The sequence below is a fragment of the Capra hircus genome, chromosome 23 (genome assembly GCF_001704415.2).
Source record: "Capra hircus breed San Clemente chromosome 23, ASM170441v1, whole genome shotgun sequence".
In the NCBI taxonomy this organism is placed as follows: Eukaryota; Metazoa; Chordata; class Mammalia; order Artiodactyla; family Bovidae; genus Capra; species Capra hircus.
In genome coordinates, this window is record NC_030830.1 from 22,553,054 (window position 1) to 22,575,536 (window position 22,483).

The window sequence follows — 22,483 nt, forward strand, 5'->3', positions numbered from 1 at the left end:
GAGAGAAAGGCCAGAATGATTCCAGGAACAGCCAAGAAGGCAGGTCAGAGACCTTGCTGGACAAACAGTGGCTGAACTCTGCTCCAAAACAGAGTCAGCAGGGGGTTGGGGGGTGCGCAGTGGGGGCTTTATATCTAGTCCCCAAGGGGAGGTCTGGGCTTGTTGAGCAGGACCAGGGGCAGAGAGGAGGTGTTGACTGGCAGAGTCCTGGACCTTGGGAAGCCAAAGGTGGAGTTTTTGCAGTTTCTGTTTCCTTGATTGGCAGCTCAGTGGGGCCCTCCCCGATGGACATTCCGGAAAGTGATGTCGGTAGGGAGGGTGGGGTGAACAGCAGGTGCCAGAACAGGATTATATAAAAGGCTGGAGGTTGTGGGGGGCAGGGGAAGGGAGTGTGACCAGGCTCAGGTCTAAAGTTTCAGCTTGGCCATCAAGCCAAGCAGACTTGCAGAAGCCAGGAGAGGCCCTCCTGCCCCGAGGCCCCGGTCACCATGAGGATTGGTCACAACCCCCGACTCTGCCTGGTACCCTTGATCCTGGGCCTCTTGTGTGGAGGTAAGTGAGATCATAGCCCCTCTCCCTCCACTCCTGCTTCCCCCACGATCTGTCCTCGGCCTTGTGAGGCTGGGCCTCACCAACTTTTCTCTTTAGGTGTGGGCATGACACCACTGCCTGAGGCCGGGCCTCAAAGCCCCTGCTCTCTGGAGGGAGTAGAGATCAAAGGTGGCTCCTTCCGGCTTCTCAAGGAGGGCCAGGTGCTGGAGTACTTGTGTCCTTCTGGCTTCTACCCATATCCTGTGCAGATTCGCACCTGCAGATCCACAGGGTCCTGGAGCACCCTGCAGACTCAAGACAGAAAGATTGTCAAGAGGGCTGAATGCAAAGGTTGGAGGGCAGTGAGGATGGGCATGGGCCGGCTATGGGACAGAGCAGGTGGCAGCCAAGGTCCAGACTTGAATAAGTCTAGGCTTGAGTGGAGACCAGGCAGGCTGAAAAGTTGGGCTGAGCACGGGTCAGAGCTGAGCGAGGGTTGGAGGTGGGATGGAGAGAGAAGGAAGGGGAGCTAGACTTTACTAAGCATTTACCCTGTGTCAGGCAGCCCTGGCAGTTCAAAGAACACTTAGAAATGGGGAGGAGGGAGCAGCAGTACTCCTTATGGGTGGAGGTTCCTCCAGGGGTTGAGGGTAGTAGCTATCCTGTGGGGCCCAGAAGTTATATTTCTCAGTGACAGGGTCCCTGAGACCAGAAGGGTTATCCTAAAGGGGCAGCCCTTCCCTTCCAGTAATTTCTACTTGGTTTCCACCTCCTTGCCCCCAAAGCAATTCGCTGTCCCAGACCACAGGATTTTGAGAATGGGGAGTACTGGCCCCGCGCTGCCTACTACAATTTGAGCGATGAGATCTCTTTCCGCTGCTATGATGGCTACACTTTTCGGGGCTCTGCCAATCGCACCTGCCAAGGGAATGGTCGGTGGGATGGAGAAACGGCCATCTGTGATGATGGAGGTGAGAACCGTCCCCCCTGTCCACAACAGCTCCTTCTCCCTGACCACCTGCAGCCTGAGGAACCAGGGCCACAGCTCTTGGTGCTCTGCCTTGCTTTTTGCGCCCCAGGCTTTGGCCCTCACCAGTGTGTCTTACACTTCTGCAGCGGGGTACTGCCCCAACCCAGGCATCCCCCTTGGCACGAGGAAGGTGGGCAGCCAGTACCGCCTTGAAGATCGTGTCACCTACTACTGCAACCGGGGGCTCACTCTACGTGGTTCCCAGCAGCGAACATGCCAGGAAGGTGGCTCTTGGAGTGGAACGGAGCCTTCCTGCCAAGGTGACCCTTACTTATCTGTACCCTCAAGTCAGACCCTGCTCTCCCATCCGCACATCCCCCCAGGAGCGCACTGCCATCTCCTGCTGCCACCATCCAGCTCCTTCCTCCCTTCTTAATCTCCCCGAAGAGCTTCTGAGCCCTTCCCACCCCAGAAGCCCACCACCTCCTGTCAGTGTCCCTGACCCTCCCAGACATTTGACCTGCTCTCTGACCTCTCCCAGACTCCTTTATGTACGACACTCCTGCAGAGGTGGCCGAAGCCTTCCTGTCTTCCCTGACAGAGACCATAGAAGGAGTTGATGCCGAGGATGGACACAGCCCAGGTTTGAAGGCAGAGGGGAGGCGGGGCAGGGAGTTGGGCGTGGGGTGGAGAAGGGGCAGGAGACCTATTTGTTCTGGAGCCTGAGCCTCTCTGATGGCATCCAGGGGAACAACAGAAGAGAAAGATTGTCCTGGACCCCTCAGGCTCCATGAACATCTACCTGGTATTGGATGGATCAGACAGCGTGGGGGCCCACAACTTCACAGGGGCCAAGAATTGTCTCAGAGATTTCATCGAGAAGGTGGGGCCCCCTCCCCTTGAAGGTGGGAACTCCCAGCCCCTCTGAGCCACAGGGTCCCAGAAAATCTCCAGGTCCCATTGTGTCCTCCTTTCCTTTTACTTGACCTTTAACTTGGACTCCTCCATGACCCCAGGGTGATGAGTCAGTCCTTGAGTCTCTTACTAAGGACTTTCCTATCTGTCTCAGCCAAGCTGCTGAATTCTCCCAATCGTATATTCTACTTTTGATGCTGTGACCTATTGCTTCCCTCGCCCACAGGTGGCAAGCTACGGGGTGAAGCCAAAATATGGTCTAGTGACATATGCCACAGAACCCAAAGTTTTGATCAAAGTGTTCGATCAAAAGAGCAGCGAAGCAGACTGGGTCACAGAGCAGCTCAACCGAATCAACTACGCAGGTCAGAAGTCAGGGAAGGGTGGGAGGTTCACTTTGGGGTCAGAGAGGTCAGAAGTCAGGGAAGGGTGGGAGGTTCACTTTGGTCTGAAGTTTCAGAAGTGTTGTGGGGAGGGTGTAGTGAGACCATGTGGGGAGGCAGGGAGGACTACGTTTTAATCCACGGTTGGACAGCAGGGTCATTGGAAAATGGGGTTTGGTGGGAATCCTTTGGAACTGAGAGGGGTACTTTGTTGTCAAAGGGAAGACAGTGGGGTAACAACTCAAGTTGACAGATATGGGATGCCAGACCTCTGGGGTCAAGGATGGCTTGGGAGACCAGGTGATGACATCTTCCCTGTTCACAGATCACAAGTTGAAAGCAGGGACCAACACCAAGAGGGCTCTCCTGGAAGTGTACAACATGATGAGCAGAGATATAAACAACCTCAAAGAGACCTGGAACCGCACGCGCCACGTCATTATTATCATGACTGACGGTAAGAGGGGCTTTTCTCCTGCCTGACTCCCCACCCTCTCAAATCAGCTCGTGGCCCCGAGCCCACACATAGCACAGACTTGTGGCTGGGGGATGGCATGCTGCTCTTCCAGTGCCTTTACAAGGAGGGACCCTCCACTACGTGATCTCTCACTCATGGTCTCCTCCCCAACCTGCTCACTCAGCCCTGTACGTCATTCCTTCCAGCCTCTTTGTCTTCCTGGACCCTCTCCCTTCATGTCTTCCCACCCTCACGGTCTGTCTCTCCTGCAGGTTTGCACAACATGGGTGGGGATCCAGTCACTGTCATTCAAGATATTCGGTACTTGCTAGACATTGGTAGAAATCGCAAAAACCCCAGGGAGGATTATCTGGGTGAGTTTTACTGCCTAGGACCCAGCACCCCAGTTTATTAGCTTCTTGCCTGTGCCAGGGCCAAGATACTCACTCTGTTTTTTCTCTCTCAGACATCTATGTGTTCGGGGTTGGACCTCTAGTGAACCAAGAGAACATCAATGCTTTGGCCTCCAAGAAGGATAAAGAGCAACACGTGTTCAGACTCCAGGGCATGGAAAACCTGGAGGATGTTTTCGTCCAAATGCTTGGTAGGAAGCTATGGAAGACTATAAGGAGATGGTCAGGAAACTCAGCTCTCCCCAGACCCCTCAAGGTCACTCATTCTTCCACTCCTTCTAAAGCCCTGGAAAGTCTGGAAGCCCTTTCTCTCCTCCTCTACCTCCAGGTCACTATTCTTGCTTCTTGGTACTTTCCACTCCCTGATCTCAGAATCACGAGTTCTGAAATGATGCAGACACCTTTCTCAAGTCCCTCCTTTTACAGATATGGAAGCTGGGGCCAACAGTGGTCAAGAAATGGCAAGTTAGCAGGAGTTGGGCCTGAAAATGCCCAGGTCTCTGAGTTTAGTCTCATGATTCCAGTGGTTCCTTGCCGTCCCTTCCCTCTTTTGGGCATCTGCTCCCCACAGACACACTGGCGTCCTTCCCCAAGACAGCTGCCATTTGGGAATAAACTGCCCCAGCTTTTAGCACAATCTCCTTTCTTGCCAGATGAAAGCCGGACACTGGGTCTCTGTGGCATGGTTTGGGAGCACAAGGCTGGTACTCCCTACCACAAGCAACCATGGCACGCCAAGATCTCAGTCATTGTAAGTGCAGTGTCCTGGTGGTGGGAACTTAGGGGAGGGGAAGTCAGGGTGAAATAAAGTCTTGATCAGACTGTGATATTTGTGAAAGCTGAGCTTTCCCTCTGCTGCTGCTCCCAGCGCCCTTCGAAGGGGCATGAGAGCTGTATGGGTGCTATCGTGTCTGAGTACTTCGTGCTGACGGCTGCACACTGTTTCACTGTGGATGATGAGAAACACTCAATCAAGGTCAGCGTGGGTAAGGATGCAACCCATCCATTCTGAGCTTCTGCAGTGCCCTCTGGGCAACACTGCCTCCAGGGCCCACTTCCCAACTGTCCTCATCGCAGCCCTTCCCTTGCATGCTGGACCAGTTAAGGATGGGGAAGATTTGGGTTAGGGATGACATGCAGGCAGGAGGCTGCCTACACAGACATCGGTCATCTAGAGGGACTCCCTCTCCTACTTCAGGAGATAAGAGGCAGGAGTGGGAGGTAGAAGAAGTCCTATTTCATCCAAACTACAACCTCAATGCAAAAAAAGCAAAAGGCATTCCTGAGTTTTATGACTATGACGTGGCCCTCATCAAGCTCACAAAGAAGCTCAAGTATGAGACCACCATCAGGTGAGCCATCTGGATTCCAAGAGAAAAGGCTGGGAGAGGCAGAACTGAGATGGGAGCAGGCCCAGGGTTCACGATCCTTGAATTTCCCCATCTCTCCTCAACAGGCCCATTTGTCTCCCCTGCACTGAGGGATCGATTCAAGCCTTGAGGCTTCCAAGATCAACTACGTGCCAGCAACAGAGTAAGACACGTTCAGGGACAGCGGCTTGTAAGGGTGAAGTTCTGAGACAAGGAAGGGACGAGGGGGCGTAGAGGGAGAACAGGTGATGCCCTGCCCAGCCACCAGCTCACAGGAAGGAGTGGAGGGCCACTCGATGACAAGCATGAGGCGGGGAGGGGAGGGGAGGGGAGGGGAGGGGAGAGTGCTGCAATGACCGGCTATCCATCTGTAAAGTGCAAGAGCTACTCCCTGCCAAGGACATCGAAGCTCTGTTTGTGTCTGAGTCTAAGAAGACCCTGACTCGGAAGGCAGTCTACATCAAAAATGGGGACAAGGTGAGGAAGGTGGGATCCTGAGGTCTTTTAGGCCCCAGTTTTTCCTAAGCAAGCTTTGTTCCTCATGCCTCTCTCCACACTTCCCCATCTCACCTACAGAAAGCCAGCTGTGAGAGAGACGCTCTACATGCCCCAGGTTATGACAAAGTCAAGGACGTCTCTGAGGTAGTCACCCCCAGGTTCCTCTGCACTGGAGGTGTGGCTCCCTACGCTGACCCCAACACTTGCAAAGGTGAGAGAAGGCTCTTTGGTTGTGATGTGAGTTCTGAGGCCTAAGTCTTTGCCTACAGCATCTCCTCCCCTGCAGGTGATTCTGGTGGCCCCCTGATTATTCACAAGAGGAGCCGCTTCATTCAAGTGAGTCTTCTCTTTCCTCTCTCTGGAGAGATGCTGAGTGGTCAGCATGGGCCCCAAAACAAGAAAGCTCACTGCATGTGGCTGAAAAGAGGTGGGGTGTGGGGCAGAGCCTACCTCACCTTCAGATTCTTCCTTGAACTGGCCAATTTAGGGCCATGTGTCTGGTCTGTGTGCCAGGGGACAGAACTGAACTGGGGCCCTAGTCTAGTCCTCCCAGGTCAGGTCAGTTCAGGTGCAACTGGTGGTAGTTGTGCTTCCTGGGATTAAGGAGTTCTACCAAATGATTCCTGGCAACCCCTCGCTCTTTCCAGGTTGGCGTGATCAGCTGGGGCGTCGTGGACGTTTGCAAGCGGCCACAGCAAGTACCTGGTTATGCTCGAGACTTTCACATCAACCTCTACCACGTGCTGCCCTGGCTCAAGGAAAAACTCAAAAATGAGGATCTGGGTTTTCTATAAGGGGTTTCCTGCTGGAAAGGGGCATGAGACCAAATTAAAACATCTGCGACAACACCTGTGTTCAAGGTCCTTTTGGGGTAAAGGAGTGGGGAGCGTGCACTAGCCATGTGGTTACAACTGAGATCACATCTAACAGCCGTTTTTAAAGGCTCAACCCCAATCCCAAGTGCTGAAAAACCAGAGGCTGAGGGAGATGGGTGAGCTTCCACCTCAGTGTTTTACTGAGACCAGCGTTGGGGCAGATGAGGCACACGGAATCCAGCTCCATTCCCTAGAAGCCGTCCACAAGGTTTTCCTTGTAGACATCGTCGCTGTAGACAATCTGAGTCCTCTTGTCCCGGTGGCAGCCCTTAGGGCTATTCTGGACAGCTGGGGAGGGAGGAGAAGTTCCGTTAAGGTCTGAGTGAGAGCACTGACCAGACCTGAGGCCCAGAGTTTGGCCACCTCAACTCTAGCCTCTGGCCTTTGGATGCCCAGTTTCCATGCTGCCCTCTGGTGGCCAGGATGGCTTCTCTACCTTTAGCCCCCTTAAGCCTGTGGCTACCAATCCATGGCCCCAGTAAAGAGTGGGCAGTTATCATGGCACACGCAAACACTGTAATGAGCGTTTTGTCCTCAGAAATAACCCAAATGTTATTCTTGACACATGTGAATAACATTAACCACCTACTTCCAGTCAGTACACCAAAAATTAGAAAATCTCCATAGCCCTTTGCTAACATGCTGGTCTTTCCTGGTTCCTTCTTTAGTATAACGGGTTACCCTGGCTCCGAACTCCCTTGTGCCTACTCCTTTACATGAAAATCTACTTCAGGTGAAACGGGTTATTCATTCCATCAGGAGAATTCATTCCAGTGTAACTCTGGTCCTAACATTCTCCCTGGAGCTGTCCCTTCCCCTTTTTCCCTTCCTATACCCCATTCCCAAGGATTCCTGCCACTCTGGGGCTAGAGGGAACCCCCATGCAAGCTCCCATTGTCTTGGAGCTTTCATCTCGATGCTGTGGATCACTTCCGCCTTCTCAAAGCCTGTATCCTGCAGCTGCAACGATCCAGGCCCCTCGGGTCCTGCTCCTGGTTCTCTGACCTCTCCGTCTCCTACGTTGCACCCTCAACCTCAGCCTAACGTGTCAGGAGGGCTGGGGCCGTATGCAGCGTAAGGAGCACAGCCAGCTTCCTCCCGTAGTTCCTGACTATTTACTCTTTAAGTCCAGTACTGGCTCATTTCTCCTCTGCATTCAGTCTCCCCTGCAACACTATAGTGTCTTTTTTGCAGCAGCCCTACGATACAGGTGACTCCCGTCTACATTTTCAGTCCTTATCGAACACCTGTGTTCCTGATCCCTAACTTCAAAGGCCTATTTTATAAAACCAACTATATTCCATCTCAAAATGAATAAGGCCACATGAGATGCTCACCTTCTTCGCCAACCTGACTCACTCTCACTTTCTTCCTTGTTCCAATCAATGCCTTGGAAATGGTTTCCAATACTTTTCTCTCCTCCTGCTTCTAACTGATAGAAGGCCTGAGGATTCTCCTTCTAATCCCCATAGTTGCCACACAAAACCAGATCTCTAGCCCCTCTAGGGCACCCAGGGACAGGCAGGAGAACAAAACAGGGTGAGCTGTGGGCAACAGACATGAGAAAGGAAGAATCCCCTTCTTACCCAGGGAGCCCCAGACAGACTTGCCCGTGGCGGCATCCAGCATGGGCTGTTTTCGGGCAATGCTGACTTTGAGCTGTACAGACTCCACTTGGGTCCCGTTGAGCTGGGGCAGAAGAGGGGAGCGGGCAGAGGATGGGGGCAAACATTACAGACAAAACAAAGGAGGGTTTCTAGAAGCTGTCATCCTAAAAATAGACTAAGTAGGAACTTGAGAATATAAGGTTTCCTGCATGAATAGGGAAATACTTTCTTTGTCAAGAGGAAATGATTTCCTCCTGGCTCCCAGTATTTTACAGAGAAAATATGAGGATGTCAGGAGGGATGGGAAGAACAGATCTGGGAAGTCCCAACCTCAGCAACGGCCTGATCTGCTGACTCCATCTTTTCATAGGTGACGAAGGCACAGCTGGGATGAGAAAACACAGGGTCAGTAGAGGGCCTACAGGCTCCTCGGGACCCAGGCAAACCCAGTGTTTCAGGCTGTGGAGACAGGCTAGCTTCCTCCCTCAGGTCTCACACCCAAGGTCCTCCTAGGACAACCCACTGTGGTCCTTACTTTCTGGGTGGGTCCATGGAGAGGTCAATGATGTTTCCAAAGGGAGAGAAGGCCCCACGGAGGAGGGTGGGTGTCATGTCTTCGCCATACACATACAGAGTGTTTCCCTTCCGAGGGGCCCGGCGTTCAGGGAATGAGTCTGACCCTATGGAACACAGGAATCCAGTCATGAGACACAGGCCTAGCTCATCCTTCACTTTAGAGTACCCTTTAGTAGGACCCACCCACACCGTATCTGAAGTCACTTCCCAATAGCCAAGATCACTCACTGCGGAAAGGGCCCTCTCGGTCGCGCTCCCTGTCCCGGTCTCGATCTCGGTCCCTGTCCCGCTCCCTGTCCCGGTCCCGGTCCCGCTCCCGGTCTCGCTCTCGATCCCGATCTCGGTCTCTATCTCGGTTCCGTTCACGACTGCGGTCTCGGCTGCGGCTTCGGGGAGGGGAGGCTGAGGAACGGGTACCACCACGTTCTTCATAGCCCCAGTCGAAGCTTCGAGGGGGGCCATCGCCAGCCCCTGGGCCCTCTGCCTCTTCCCCATCTGGCCCCAGTTCCCGAAGCCGATCACTGGAAGATACAAAGCTGGCGAGCAGCAGACAGTGAGGATCAAAGGGGGCTTTTACCTCATCTTCCTGCGTCCCACGCAGACTCAACACCCCCTCTGCAGCCCCAGCTTGTCCTACTTCAGTTCCAAACCTCCTAAGGACCCGGGCAAGCCTCTCGCACCCCCCATACCCCACCAACTGGGACCCCGACCTTTCTCTAACCTCTCATACAGAGATTTCCTCTGTGGACGTCTGGACGACTGAAAGAGACCAAGAACAGTTAAGACGAGTCTGAGTGGCTGGCATATGGCCTCCAATATGTGGGTTTCTCGTTTTTCTCAATCGCCTGCTCCTCAGAGACAGGAAACTGGAAACCATTACCTCCTGCAGGTCGTCGTCAGCAGATACGCTCCTCTGGAACGGTTGGAAAGTGGGGACTGGCCCCTTCTCAGGGTCCTGGGAAGGTGGGAGAGACCTACCTCAGTGAGGGATCAGGAGGCTGCCTATCGGGGGTGGGAGGCTCCCCTTCCCTCAACCTCCTCTTGGCTCCCCTGGTCTATCTTTTTGTTAGTTTCTCACTTGACTACGTGTTATTTTACAGAAAACACTTAGTACACACTTGAAGCATTTAGTTTACTAAAAACATCTTGAACCTAATGACCTTCGCAACCTTTTCAACTCCTTAGAGAACACAATCCAACAGATCTATTACGTGACGGATCAGAGTCACAGAATACATAAGACGGAGGAGAATCTGGAAGGCGTCTAGTTTCTTCATTTTATAGATAACAAGCCTGAAGCTCAGAATGGCACCGCAACTTGTCCATGACTGAACTGGCATTACTTTCCCCCTACACCTACCTTCATTCCAACTTGGAAGGATGCCCTCTGACGTGAAGGATCCCTTGAACAATCTTTCTGCCTGTGCTCACCTTTAACTTCCCCTCTAGGGTCCGAGAACGCTTGAAGCCTGAGTTTTTGGTCTCGGCCTTGATGGCACTGATGGCTCCTGACTTCACCAGCTGCTTTGCCTGCTCTGTTGCCGTGGCTGTGTCCACCACAGGCTGCTCTGACAGTGCTGAAGTGGCAAGGGAAAGAGTTATTATGCTGGTCAGAGGTCAGCCGGTGTGCTTACTTCCAGCCTATCCCTGCCTCCCCCGTCACTCACAGCGTTTGACGCCGCCCTGGCTGGCTGTGCTGCTGCTACTTTGCTTCTTCAGAGCCAGCAATGCCTTTTTCTGGGAACAAGAGTGAGAAGAGAGGGATTGATGAGGGCCAATCCCTGGCCAGGTCTTCTCCCAAGGCCCTTGGGCGCATCACTCCGGGGATGCCTTTCTGAGAGAAAATAATGCAAATGGTGCCCCTGGGGTGGTACACTGCAGCTGTCTTGCCTCTCACATATAGTCCCTCAGATCACATACACCAGCCACACCTACTCTGTCTAAACCATAGTATCCAGAGGCTTTGCAGAGTCTCGTATTTTTCAAGTTGAAAACAAGGAACTCAACCACAGACCATGGTCCCTGGATACACACTGCAGTTTAGTATAAGCCTCCATGCCTTCTTAGGGGCTTAATCCATCTACCCTTACGTGTTTAATAAGAACACACCAATGCTTTGAAACAGATTTGCAAAAGAAACACAGATCCTCCTCTTGAGCTCACAGGCTGAGAAAGAAGATGACCAGACTGAATTGTCAAGACTGATAAGTGCAGAATGGAGCTGAAAGCAAGTTAAGATTTTTCTGATGCAAATGGTTATTAAACCGGGCCCTGAGTAGGATCTACATAACGCAGGCTGAGAGGAAAAGGCATTTTAGACAAAGAAAACAGGGTGGCAGAGATGCAGAGATAAGAAGGTTTTGAGAATACATGCTTTGGGACCAAGGAATAGTTCTATAGGAAGAAAGGCCAGATTAAAGCTTTTCATAGGCAATGCGAAACCACTGTGTTTTGAAAAAAGAAGGGCAGTGTTTAGTGTTTTCAATGCACCGTTTTAACAGGAGTGAAAAAGTCCGTCCAAGAAAAGAAACTTGCTGAGAGCCCATTACAACAGTCAAAGTGAGCATCAGGAAAGACCTGATCTAGGGAATACATAGGAAAAAGAAAACAGAAGAAATTACTTTAAAAGAAAAAATGAAGACTTGGCAAACGTTTGGCTACACAAATGGTGCAGGAGACAGAGGTGAGATATTCATCTCAAACAAATCGAAGACGTGAATGCAGACAGTCCTATTTGGAAGACCAAGCTTAGTACAGACAGGAGGACAGCTTCAGTTGTTATCAGTAAGACACTAGACAGCATTGGAAAAACCAAGCTTGGGATCACCAGTTCTTAGGTGGTACTAAAAGCCATGGGAAAGGAAGACAACTCCATGGCAGACCACACAGAAAAGAGAGAAAAGGAAGTACACACTTGGGAAAGTCCGTCTCTGAAGCTACACTGAGAGATGACAGGCGTCCAGGTATTAGCCAGAGGAATCCCCACCCCCCATCCCCTCACACTCACCCCAGGTGTTCTCAGTGTAGAGTCTTTGAAAGTTTGGGCCATGCCCACACACACTCCCTCACCTTTTTCTTGAGTTTGTTGAATTTCTTCTGCAGAGCCTCCTCCTCCTCGCTCAGTCCGGGGGGTATCACCAACATGGTGGCTCCTGGTTCGGGGGCAGGGCCCAAGACATCTTTCTCCACTGTCACCGCCCAGAGTTCACACGCCGTCCACACTGCTCCCGATCCCCCCCCTTCAGGCCTGCCTACTCCTATCTTCTGCCTCTCCCTACCCCTTGCTTAACCAGGCTGCCGTCCAAAGCCCAGCTCGTCGGGATCAACCAGCATTCCCTTCTGTCTTCAGGAATCACGGATACCAGCGCCTTGGGGCACCATGTGGCCCAGGAAGCGATAAATACCCGCTCCGTGGCCAAGACGATGGCACCAGACCCTCCTATCTCGCTGGAGTTGGTATGGAATTGCGGGGTCCGAAAAGCAGAGGAAGCAGTGGAACCCGCGCAGCGCTCTCAGAGCAACGAAAAGGGCAAGAAGACAGAAGGAGCTCGGAAAAAGGGGGGCGAAGGCTGAGGAGACGGCCTTACCTGAGGGGGCGGCAACCGGGGCCCCACGGTCTCGGGCGGCGCCCGCGCGGGCAGCGGATCCCGGGCTCAGAGCGATGACGTAGCGAGGGGCGGAGAACGCGGTAACCAAGGCGGCCCGCGCCGCACACACTTCCGCCCGGCCTCCCACCAGTTTGGGTCAGCCCCTAAGAAGCTCTTATCCCGCCCCTAGGCCCATTTGTGCCGGAAGTCGCTTCTACTTCCGCCGGTTCCGGCTCCTCCTTACGTTTCCCGGCTGCCCGGCTGCTGCCGTGGCTCCAGGATGATGGAGACGGAGCGACTCGGTGAGGGGGAGGGGGTGGAAAGACGGAGGAGACAGCGAATGACCCTTAACTCCTGACCTGTGACCTTTCCTCCGTAGTGCTACCTCCCCCAGATCCCCTGGACCTGCCCCTTCGGGCCGTAGAGCTGGGATGCACGGGGCGCTGGGAGTTGCTGAATGTGCCTGGGGCTCCTGAGAGCACCGTGAGTGCTGATTCACCCTAACCTTGACCCTGTTGAGCTTGAAACCTCCTTCACCCTCCTCCCAGTAGGATGTAAGCTGACTCGGCTGTCCTGTCTCTGGATACTTGTCATCCGAGCCTAGACTGGTGCTGGACAGACTCCAACCCAATGGACCTGCAGTGGGTCAGAGCCCATAAGACGATAGAGCAGGGAACCCCGGGGAAACTTTAGTTCTGAGAACTGCTCTTTCAAACTGCTGTTTTCTCCCTGGAGTCCTGTTCTGTCTCCAAGCACCAGGGCTCTTGGTGACTGAGATGCTAGCCTGGCTCTTCATCCTTAGGCCTGGGACCCCGTTTTCCTAAAACTAGAAATTCTCGAATATCAGTGTGCCTGATGATTAGTGGAAAATCTCACGGACAGAGGAGCCTGGCGGGCCATAATCCGTGGGTTCGAACACAACTGAGTGCGCGCACGCGCACACACACACACACACACACAGTTGATGGGGGAGCTTTTGAAAAATCCTAGTTCTTAGGTCCATAGATTCAGAAATCCAAAATCTGTATTGTTAATCAGAACCCTAGGTAATTTGGTTGCAGACCGTTTGTTCTGTAAAACAGAACAGCCTTTGGAAAATAGTGCTTCAGCCTGATTGTCCTAGTCTGGGACGTCTATCATATCTGATCTAAATACAAGTTGCGTCACCTTCTCTTTTGTGTCTTACTCTCTTCCCTTACCTCGTGCCTTTGTTCCAGCTTCCCCACGGCCTCCCTCCCTGTGCCCCAGATCTGCAGCAGGAAGCAGAGCAGTTGTTCTTGTCATCTCCCACCTGGCTGCCTCTGCATGGTGTGGAGCACTCAGCCCGGTGAGGGGTCTAGAAGGGCCTGGGCTTGGCAGGTGGGTCCCTGAAGGAAGCTGGGACAGAGGAGAAAGAAGAGCTGAACGTTGCTTTGCTTCTGTCCAGGAAATGGCAGAGGAAGATGGATCCCTGGTCTCTCCTGGCCACACTGGGGGCCCCAGTCCCCTCCGACCTACAGGCCCAAAGACACCCAACCACAGGCCAGATACTAGGGTACAAGGAGGTAAGTGGTCGTGGGTCACCAGAAGCAGAGTTAGGAGAAGGTGGGGTCAGAGGCAAGCTCAGCCTCACTGGCGCTCTGTTCTCTTGCCTCAGGTCCTGCTAGAGAATACAAACCTGTCGTCCACAACCTCCTTGTCTCTTCGCCGGCCACCAGCACCCATCTCCCAGTCCCTGTGGGGGAATCCAACCCAGTACCCTTTCTGGCCAGGTGATGCTTGTGGAAATGGGATGGGAGGGGAGGGAGCCCTTAGTCTCCACCTCTCTCATGTCACTGCCACCCCATGAATCCTATTTGTCCAACCTCTCCCCAGGTGGAATGGATGAGCCCACTATAACAGATCTGAGCACTCGGGAGGAGGCTGAGGAGGAGATAGACTTTGAGAAAGGTGAGATGGTGCCAGGAGGGACCGTGGGAGGTAGGGCTCTGCGCCTGGGGCCTGAGGAAGAGGGGCCAAGTCCTGTCACTGGGTCCTTGCTAGCTCTTCCGTTCCCTTGAGCAAATTAGGAAAAGGTATCTCTTCCGTAACAACCTTTACTGTCATCTGTTGGAAGACTGTCACAAAACTACAACTACAGCGTGTACGCTGTGAACAACATCCTGCAGGTTAATGTAATGTATGACTTGTACGGCGGTGTGCAAGAGCCCTGATTCTCTCTGTCCCCATCCTCCAGACCTCCTTAGTGTTCCACCTGGCTTCAAGAAAGGTGTGGACTTCGCACCAAAGGGTGAGTTTTAGTTTTGAGATGGAGCCGTAGGGGAAACGGTGCCCTTCTTCTTCAGAACAGAGGTGGACATGACAAGGTCTCCATTTTTGCCTTGCTGCTAGATCACCCAGCTCCAGCTGCCGGGTTGCTCAGCCTCAGCCGTCTGCTGGAGCCCTTGGATTTGGGTGGGGGCGACGAGGATGAGAGTGAGGCAGTGGGACAGCCTGGCGGTCCCAGACAGGACACTGTTTCAGCCTCTTCTGGCAGTGTTCCTCTGGCCCGAGCAAGCAGCTTGGAGGACCTAGTGTTGAAGGTTGGTGGTTCTGGGCGGTTGAGGCAGGAAAGAAGGGCCTTGTTCCAGACAGGGTGGGCTGGCCTGGTTGGTTCCCCGGGGAAGACTGGAGCATCTTCTGGGAGGGGTGGTAACAGAGAGCTTTCTGGCTGTATGTTTATCATGCCTACACCCCTCTCCTTCAGGAAGCGGCCACAGCTGTAGCCCCCCCAGAACCTCCCAAGCCCCCACCTCAGGAGCAGTGGGCCGTTCCTGTGGATGTCACCTCCCCTGTTGGTGATTTCTACCGCCTCATTCCCCAGCCAGCCTTCAAGGTAGCGTGGCCCAGGCCTCAGGTCTCCCTCACCTCCTCCAGCCCACTCCCTTGTCTCCTCTCCCCACCGGAGGCCAGGTGCCTTCAGTGGACAGAGGTCTTGGCCGTCTTCCCCTGCCCTGGAGGCCCCATGAGGTGGAGGCAGGAAGACCCCTGTGCCTTCTGCACCCCCATCTGTTTCTCTCTCCCACAGTGGGCGTTTGAGCCAGATGTGTTTCAGAAACAGGCCATCCTGCACTTGGAGCGGCACGACTCCGTCTTTGTCGCGGCTCACACATCCGCGGGGAAGACGGTTGTGGCTGAATACGCCATCGCGCTTGCCCAGAAACACATGACGCGGTACAGGCCCCTCCCCAGCCTCTCCTCCCCAGCCCGGTTCTCTCCTGCGACCTTTCTGTGTCTCTTCTCTTCTCCACCTCCCTGCCTCATCCTTTCAATGAGAGGTTCGGGGAGAAACCGAGGCAGGGTTTCAGAGGGAAACAAGAAGATGTAGGGAGAGAAAAATGAGCGGCATTCATTGGGGAAGGGGTTGGGGAACGGGATTTTTCCAGAGTAATTCCGTGAAGGGGAATGTGAGGGGAGTTTGGGTGAAGAAGCGGGGGTGCGGGAGGCACCTGAGCTCTGCAGCGTGCTGCTGGCAAGGGTCAGGGTGGGAGAGGGGGTGCTGACAAGGAGCCTGTGTGGAGGGCCCGGCTGACTTCGTGCCCTCCTCCCAGCACCATCTATACCTCGCCCATCAAGGCTCTGAGCAACCAGAAGTTCCGGGACTTCCGAAACACGTTTGGGGACGTGGGGCTGCTCACCGGGGACGTGCAGCTGCACCCGGAAGCCTCGTGCCTCATTATGACAACAGAGATCCTTCGGTGAGAGGCGGGCATTCAGCATGGGGCGGGTTTTTGGTCAGGGAAGTGAGGCTGCTTTGGAGAGCACTCTGGCTGAGGTAAGAGTGGAGACAGGAGCCGCTGGGGAGTCAGCCTGGGGCCTTTCTCCTCCAGCTCCATGCTGTACAGTGGCTCGGACGTCATCCGGGACCTGGAGTGGGTCATCTTTGATGAGGTTCACTATATCAACGACGCTGAGGTAAGGGGACAGGGTCCCCAGGTCCTGGCAGTCCTCTCCTGTGGGGTAGGTTCAGCAGCTCCGCTGCTCCACACGCCCTGGGAACTTCACTGCCTTCTTTGTCCCTTCTTATGGAACCTCGTGCCACTTCCCTGGGCAGAAGGGCAGCCCCTTCCGAGCTGCTGGCGACTTGTCCTCCCTTCCTGTGTGCAGCGCGGGGTCGTGTGGGAGGAGGTTCTCATCATGCTGCCTGACCACGTGTCCATCATTCTTCTGAGTGCTACTGTCCCCAACGCCCTTGAGTTTGCTGACTGGATTGGGTAAGACATGTGTCCCGGGGTGCTTGAGTGAAGGGGGCTGTAGCATTCCTCAGTTGGGGTGGGGGTGTAGACTGTCCCAGCGAGGGAGTGGTCAGGCCTTGGGGGTGGGGAGGAGAAAGGGGTGCGGCTGGGGAACATGTCCAGCCTGGGAGGTTGTGGAATCCCACCTGGGCCGAGATCACTTTGCGTGTTGAGAGACGGGGTGACGGGGACAGCCTTCCAGTCCGGCTCCCACAAAACCAGGGCAAGGCCAGGGCGGGGAAGACAGCGGGCACGTAGGCTCCTTCCCGCGCTCCCAGCCCTGACCTTCTGTCATCTCCCCCTGCTCAGGCGGCTGAAGCGTCGCCAGATCTATGTGATCAGCACCGTCGCGCGCCCAGTGCCCCTGGAGCACTATCTCTTCACAGGGAACAGCACCAAGACCCAGGGGGAGCTCTTCCTGTTGCTGGACTCCCGCGGCGCCTTCCACACAAAGGGGTAAGCCTGGGATATGGGGAGAGACAGGGCTGGGCCCAACTGGGGGTGACTGATGGCCGCCCTGCCCTGCTCCAGGTACTATGCGGCTGTGGAGGCCAAGAAGGAGCGGATGAGCAAGCATGCCCAGACGTTTGGGGCCAAGCAGCCCACGCATCAGGGGGGGCCTGCCCAGGTGAGAACTGGCCGGCTTTGTTCCTGCCACCCCTTCTTTCTCCTGAGTCTTTTCTTCCCTCGTCCTCCCAGGGTTTGGAGTGGAGTTTCGAGCACTGCCCAATTTGACTCTGCTTCACATCCCCCCACTTTGGCCCCCACTGGTTCAGGGACTCCATCTCCACTCACTTCTCCCTGCTTCCTCAGGACCGCGGTGTGTACCTGTCCCTCCTGGCCTCCCTCCGCACCCGTGCACAGCTGCCAGTGGTGGTGTTCACCTTCTCCCGGGGCCGCTGTGACGAGCAGGCCTCGGGCCTCACCTCCCTCGACCTGACAACGAGTTCAGAGAAGAGTGAGATTCACCTCTTCCTGCAGCGCTGCCTTGCCCGTCTCCGCGGCTCTGACCGCCAGCTGCCCCAGGTGGGGAGGGGGGCTTGGAGACGGTGGGGATCGGGTGTTCACCGCCCCATCCCTGACCCTGGGCCTCGGCCCCCACAGGTTCTGCACATGTCAGAGCTCTTGCACCGCGGCCTGGGTGTGCATCACAGTGGCATCCTGCCCATCCTCAAGGAGATTGTGGAGATGCTCTTCAGCCGCGGCCTGGTCAAGGTGCTTGTGCTGGTGGGAGAGGGACTCCCCAAAGCATTCGTCACCTGCTCGCGGGGGCGGGGGCAGTGGGCAGCACAGTGCAGCGGCTGAGAACTTGGGCTCTGGATCCAGGCTGCCCACTGTTAACTCGCTATGTGACCCTGGGCAAATTACTTAACCTCCCTGAACTGTAAGTTTCACATTTTGAAATGGAGTTACATAAAGTATGAATGGGGGCTTTCCCAGTGGCTCAGCGGTAAAGAATCCGTGTGCGGTGCAGGAGCCACAGGAGACACAGGTTTGAGCCCTGGGTTGGGAAGATACCTTGGAGGAGGGCATGGCAACCCACTCCAGTATTCTTACCCGGAGAATCCCATGGACTGAGGAACCTGGCGGGCTATCGTTGGACATGACTGAAGTGACTTAGCACACATGCACACAAGGTATGAGCAGGCAGTATTCAGAAGAGAAAACTAAAAAGCTAGCAAACTCACGGAGGCCATTAGTAATCAGGAAAATGCAAACTGAAATGCAAGATAGGACTTGACAGGATTTTACAGTAATTAAAACTGGTAAAATTCAGGAAAGTAGGCAATGCCAAGTGTTGCCCGAGACGTAGGAGATTACAGGATTACAGGAACCCTTGCACAGGTGTGGCCAGTCTGAAGTGTACCTGGAGCTCTTGAGGCAAAGACAAGTCTATGCCTACTCTTTGTCCCTAAATCCCGCTCCTGGGTGCAAATCACAATGAAATTCTCACCCTGGTCGATGAGGGAACACATCTGCTCTTCCTCTGTGGGCTGCTGTCTTGTGGCAGGGTGTGGGTGGCACCAGGGCCCTTCCCTGGGAGAGCAGGTAGGCAGCTGTATGCCACGCACCCCGCAAGGTGTTCTGTGGCAGGCTGGAAGCAACGGATTAGATATAATCACAGGAACACGGATGGATGTTGAAAATACTACATGGAAGAAAAGAAAACAGGAGATACGTGTCGCCTTTCCTTCAAATTGTATTACACACCCAACACATTTTATAAAACACATTCACATGAAAAGATACACATTAAAGATTGACAGAAGGGAGACGGGAGTAGGCTGTGGGGGTGAAAGGAAAGAAATAGGTACCTAAATAAATAAAACAACAGTATCTACTCTGTAGATTTGCCTTGAGAGTCAGATGAGGTCTCGTGTGTTAACCATCTGGGACTATGTCTAGTGCCTTAGCCTTGACTACGAAGTGGGGTGGGCTTGGCCAGGGCTGGGCCACAGCTGTGTTTAGTCCCTTAGCTGATCCTCTCTTCCCCTCCCCATCCCAGGTCTTGTTTGCCACGGAGACCTTCGCCATGGGTGTAAATATGCCGGCCCGGACGGTGGTATTTGACTCCATGCGAAAGCACGATGGCTCCACCTTCCGGGACCTACTCCCTGGGGAGTATGTGCAGATGGCGGGCCGGGCGGGCCGGAGGGGCCTGGACCCCACAGGCACGGTCATCCTGCTCTGCAAGGGCCGCGTGCCCGAGATGGCGGACCTGCACCGCATGATGATGGTGAGCCGGGGCACCTCGAGGCCAGCTCTGGGCCCCTCTGCATCCTCGGTGTCCACTCTCCTCCCCTCTTCTCTCTCTCTCCTTTCCTTTGGTCTGGGAGCAGCCACGGGAGTAGCGAGCCAATCTGAGGATGAGGGTGGATCTCGTCTTCTCTTGTCTTTTCACTGTGAATATGGAGCTAGGTGGGACCTTGGAGAGTCTGTTTATTTAGTCTTGCTCCCTTGCTTTGCAGAGGTGAGCAGGCAGTTTGTCTAGGGCCCCGAGGTTGCGGGGCTGGGACTACAGCTGCTTGGAGCAGAGCAGCCGGGCAGTGGGTCTCCCCCCAAGCCCCGAGTCTCACTGGCATCTCTGGCCTGGCCCAGGGGAAGCCATCTCAGCTGCAGTCCCAGTTCCGCCTCACGTACACCATGATCCTCAACCTGCTGCGGGTGGATGCTCTCAGGGTGGAAGACATGATGAAGAGGAGCTTCTCAGAGTTTCCATCTCGCAAGGACAGCAAGGTGAGGAGGTGGGTGTGCCCAGGTTGCCCTGCAGGATATGGGACAAGGGAAGCCAGGCTAGGACCAGGCGGGCCTCTGGAAGTCAATGGGTGAAAGTGGAGAGAGCTGGCGCGGAGACTCTGGGTTCACACCCACCCTGGCTTCTCCCAGGCCCATGAACAGGCTCTGGCTGAACTGACCAAGAAGCTGGGGGCTTTGGAAGAGCCCGAGGTGACTGGCCAGCTCATCGACCTGCCTGAGTATTACAGCTGGGGGGAGGAACTGACTGAGACCCGGAGCCAGATCCAGGTGAGCGCCTGTGAGTGTTGGGGGCGGGGTGATGCACGGGGAGGAAGAGACTGGGACGGCCTGGGTACACCTGAACCTTGTCCCAGCATCTCTGTGACACTTCTTATCCCCTTTCTTCTCGTCCCTGCTCCTTAGCACCGCATCATAGAGTCTGTGAATGGGCTGAAGTCTCTCTCAGCGGGAAGGGTGGTGGTTGTGAAGAATCAGGAGCATCACAACGCACTGGGTGTGATCCTTCAGGTGAGGGCGGTGGGAATCTGGACTCCAAGGCCGGAGGGAGCAGCCAGCCCCGTCTCCATCTTCCCCACTTGGCGAGGAGCCAGTTGTCCTCAGCAGTGCTCTCATTTTTCCCTCGAGCCCTCCTTTCCTCCCATCCCCAGCACTTCATGCTCGTCTCCTTGTCCTCCCCCCGAGCCCTGCCCCCGAAGTCTGCTCCAGTTGCTTGACTTGGCTACCAGTCTGCATGGCCGCCCCACGCTCCCTGCCTGAACTGGGGCATCTGGTCTCTTCTCGGATGTCCACTCCTCACACTGCCCCGTCCTGGCCTCCCCACGTCCTCTAGGTCTCTTCGAACTCCACCAGCAGAGTATTCACAGCCCTGGTCTTGTGTGACAAGCCCGTGTCTGAGGACCCGCGGGAGAGGGGGCCAGCCTCCCCAGACGTGCCCTACCCAGACGACCTCGTGGGATTCAAGCTGTTCCTGCCTGAAGGTGAGAGTGGACGGGTGCCCGGGCTCTTGCCAACAGCACGGCTGAGGTGCCCGGTCTGACCCTGCTCTCCCCTCTTCTCAGGGCCCTGTGACCACACTGTGGCCAAGCTCCAGCCAGGAGACGTGGCCGCCATCACCACCAAGGTGCTCCGGCTGAATGGGGACAAGATCTTGGAGGACTTCAGCAAGCGGCAGCAACCAAAGTTCAAGTCAGAGATGCTGGGGAGGGACCATGTGGGGTTGGTGGGGAGGTGTGGTCAGGGAGGCTCCCTTAGTCCTAGGGGGGTTCCACAGGAAGAGAAGCCCCTGCCCCAGGTCTAAGCCCAGCTCCGTCCTCAGGAAGGATCCGCCCTCTGCGGCCGTGACCACTGCTGTCCAGGAACTGCTACGACTGGCTCAGGCGCACCCCACGGGACCCCCCACCCTGGACCCTGTCAATGACCTGCAACTCAAGGATGTGTCTGTGGTCGAGGGGGGCCTCCGGGCCCGGAAGCTGGAGGAGCTGATCCGGGGGGCTCAGTGTGTGCACAGTCCCCGTTTCCCTGCCCAGGTTGGTCCCTGGATGTGAGCTTCCCAGTTGGGAGGGACGGCTTTCCCTCTCATCCCCTGCAGACTGGCCGCCCGCGTCCCAGCCTTGGTCCTCAGCTCCCCTGCTGAGGTCAGGGAGGAGGCTCACAAGCCCTTGCCCTTGGCTCCTCGCAGTACCTAAAGCTGCGGGAGCGGATGCAGATCCAGAAGGAGATGGAGCGGCTGCGCTTCCTGCTGTCGGACCAGTCGTTGCTGCTGCTCCCCGAGTACCACCAGCGAGTAGAGGTGGGGGGGGCAGGGCTGGGCTGGGGGGCTGGCGGGGAAGCCTTCTGCCGGCTCCCAACACCCGCCATCCTTGCAGGTGCTCCGAACTCTGGGGTATGTGGATGAGGCAGGCACAGTGAAGCTGGCCGGGCGGGTAGCTTGTGCCATGAGCAGCCATGAGCTGCTCCTCACCGAGCTCATGTTCGACAATGCACTGAGCACCCTGCGGCCTGAGGAGATCGCTGCCCTGCTCTCCGGCCTGGTCTGCCAGAGCCCCGGGGACCCTGGCGATCAGCTCCCCAGCACCCTCAAACAGGTATGGGGATGACGGCCAGGACCCCTCCCTTCCTTGGCCATGGCATTCCCAGTACGTCCCTACATGTTCCCCAGGTGCCCTCCGAGTGTCCCTAAGAGCTGGAGTGGTTTCTCCTTTCATCCCGGCCTCCTTCTTGGAGCAGGCAGGCAGGGCTTAGAACCTTTCCTCTCCATCTGCAGGGGGTGGAACGGGTCCGGACTGTGGCCAAGCGGATTGGTGAGGTCCAGGCGGCCTGTGGTTTGAACCAGACCGTGGAGGAATTTGTCGGGGAGCTGAATTTTGGGCTGGTTGAGGTTGTGTACGAGTGGGCCCGGGGCATGGTGAGTAGCTGGGGTTTGGGGCCTTTGTGGACAGCCAGCTGGGGAGAGGCTGTCCCGGCCCACCGTATTCATTCCCCACCCCGCTTCCCCCACAGCCCTTCTCTGAGTTGGCAGGGCTCTCAGGGACTCCTGAGGGCCTGGTGGTCCGCTGCATCCAACGCCTGGCCGAGATGTGTCGCTCGCTTCGGGGGGCGGCCCGCCTGGTGGGCGAACCTGTGCTAGGTGCCAAGATGGAGACGGCAGCCACCCTGTTACGAAGGGATATCGTCTTTGCTGCCAGTCTCTACACCCAGTGACTGGCCCCTGGCTACAATGTAACAATAAAACTGCAAAGCCCCTGTGTGAACCTGAAGTGTTGGGCAGGGATGACTCAGCTCCAAAGACAC

The 22,483-nt window shown here is 55.5% G+C and overlaps 3 protein-coding genes across 3 annotated transcripts; 2 read left to right on the forward strand and 1 right to left on the reverse strand.

Moving 5' to 3' along the window:
* CFB (complement factor B) lies at positions 371-6,385 on the forward strand. The gene is made up of 18 exons (XM_018038701.1): positions 371-552; positions 649-882; positions 1,317-1,502; positions 1,648-1,821; positions 2,043-2,144; positions 2,248-2,384; positions 2,643-2,781; positions 3,125-3,256; positions 3,529-3,630; positions 3,723-3,860; positions 4,323-4,420; positions 4,538-4,655; positions 4,868-5,021; positions 5,126-5,202; positions 5,416-5,516; positions 5,616-5,748; positions 5,824-5,873; positions 6,185-6,385. The coding sequence occupies exons 1-18, from the start codon at positions 489-491 to the stop codon at positions 6,329-6,331; spliced, it is 2,286 nt and encodes a 761-aa protein (XP_017894190.1). The 5' UTR covers positions 371-488; the 3' UTR covers positions 6,332-6,385.
* NELFE (negative elongation factor complex member E) lies at positions 6,388-12,350 on the reverse strand. Its single transcript, XM_005696560.3, has 11 exons — positions 12,183-12,350; positions 11,665-11,747; positions 10,263-10,332; positions 10,027-10,172; positions 9,476-9,550; positions 9,317-9,354; positions 8,824-9,131; positions 8,555-8,699; positions 8,350-8,404; positions 7,999-8,101; positions 6,388-6,700 (listed from the first exon to the last, which is right to left on the reverse strand). Exons 2-11 carry the CDS (start codon positions 11,737-11,739, stop codon positions 6,603-6,605), a joined length of 1,113 nt encoding a protein of 370 aa, XP_005696617.1. The 5' UTR covers positions 11,740-11,747; positions 12,183-12,350; the 3' UTR covers positions 6,388-6,602.
* Positions 12,383-22,443, forward strand: SKIV2L (Ski2 like RNA helicase). The gene is made up of 28 exons (XM_018038700.1): positions 12,383-12,484; positions 12,562-12,665; positions 13,400-13,509; positions 13,609-13,726; positions 13,819-13,933; positions 14,037-14,111; positions 14,398-14,451; positions 14,553-14,743; positions 14,908-15,036; positions 15,229-15,374; positions 15,752-15,898; positions 16,031-16,115; positions 16,308-16,414; positions 16,745-16,891; positions 16,967-17,063; positions 17,249-17,461; positions 17,540-17,650; positions 18,942-19,172; positions 19,535-19,672; positions 19,823-19,960; positions 20,096-20,200; positions 20,523-20,670; positions 20,752-20,878; positions 21,009-21,219; positions 21,372-21,482; positions 21,559-21,777; positions 21,957-22,097; positions 22,193-22,443. Exons 1-28 carry the CDS (start codon positions 12,463-12,465, stop codon positions 22,391-22,393), a joined length of 3,741 nt encoding a protein of 1,246 aa, XP_017894189.1. The 5' UTR covers positions 12,383-12,462; the 3' UTR covers positions 22,394-22,443.

Coding starts and splice junctions, on each gene's coding strand:
- NELFE (XM_005696560.3), bottom strand. CDS start 11,739: ATGTTGGTGATACCCCCCGGACTGAGCGAGGAGGAGGAGGCTCTGCAG. Junction 9,355..9,475: donor CTGACGACGACCTGCAGGAG/GTAATGGTTTCC, acceptor GGTCTCTTTCAG/TCGTCCAGACGTCCACAGAG. Junction 8,102..8,349: donor CAGATCAGGCCGTTGCTGAG/GTTGGGACTTCC, acceptor CTTCTGCCCCAG/CTCAACGGGACCCAAGTGGA.
- SKIV2L (XM_018038700.1), top strand. CDS start 12,463: ATGATGGAGACGGAGCGACTCG. Junction 13,934..14,036: donor CCAGTACCCTTTCTGGCCAG/GTGATGCTTGTG, acceptor ACCTCTCCCCAG/GTGGAATGGATGAGCCCACT. Junction 22,098..22,192: donor ACGAGTGGGCCCGGGGCATG/GTGAGTAGCTGG, acceptor CTTCCCCCACAG/CCCTTCTCTGAGTTGGCAGG.
- CFB (XM_018038701.1), top strand. CDS start 489: ATGAGGATTGGTCACAACCCCCGACTCTGCCTGGTACCCTTGATCCTG. Junction 2,385..2,642: donor TCAGAGATTTCATCGAGAAG/GTGGGGCCCCCT, acceptor CCTCGCCCACAG/GTGGCAAGCTACGGGGTGAA. Junction 3,257..3,528: donor CATTATTATCATGACTGACG/GTAAGAGGGGCT, acceptor TCTCTCCTGCAG/GTTTGCACAACATGGGTGGG.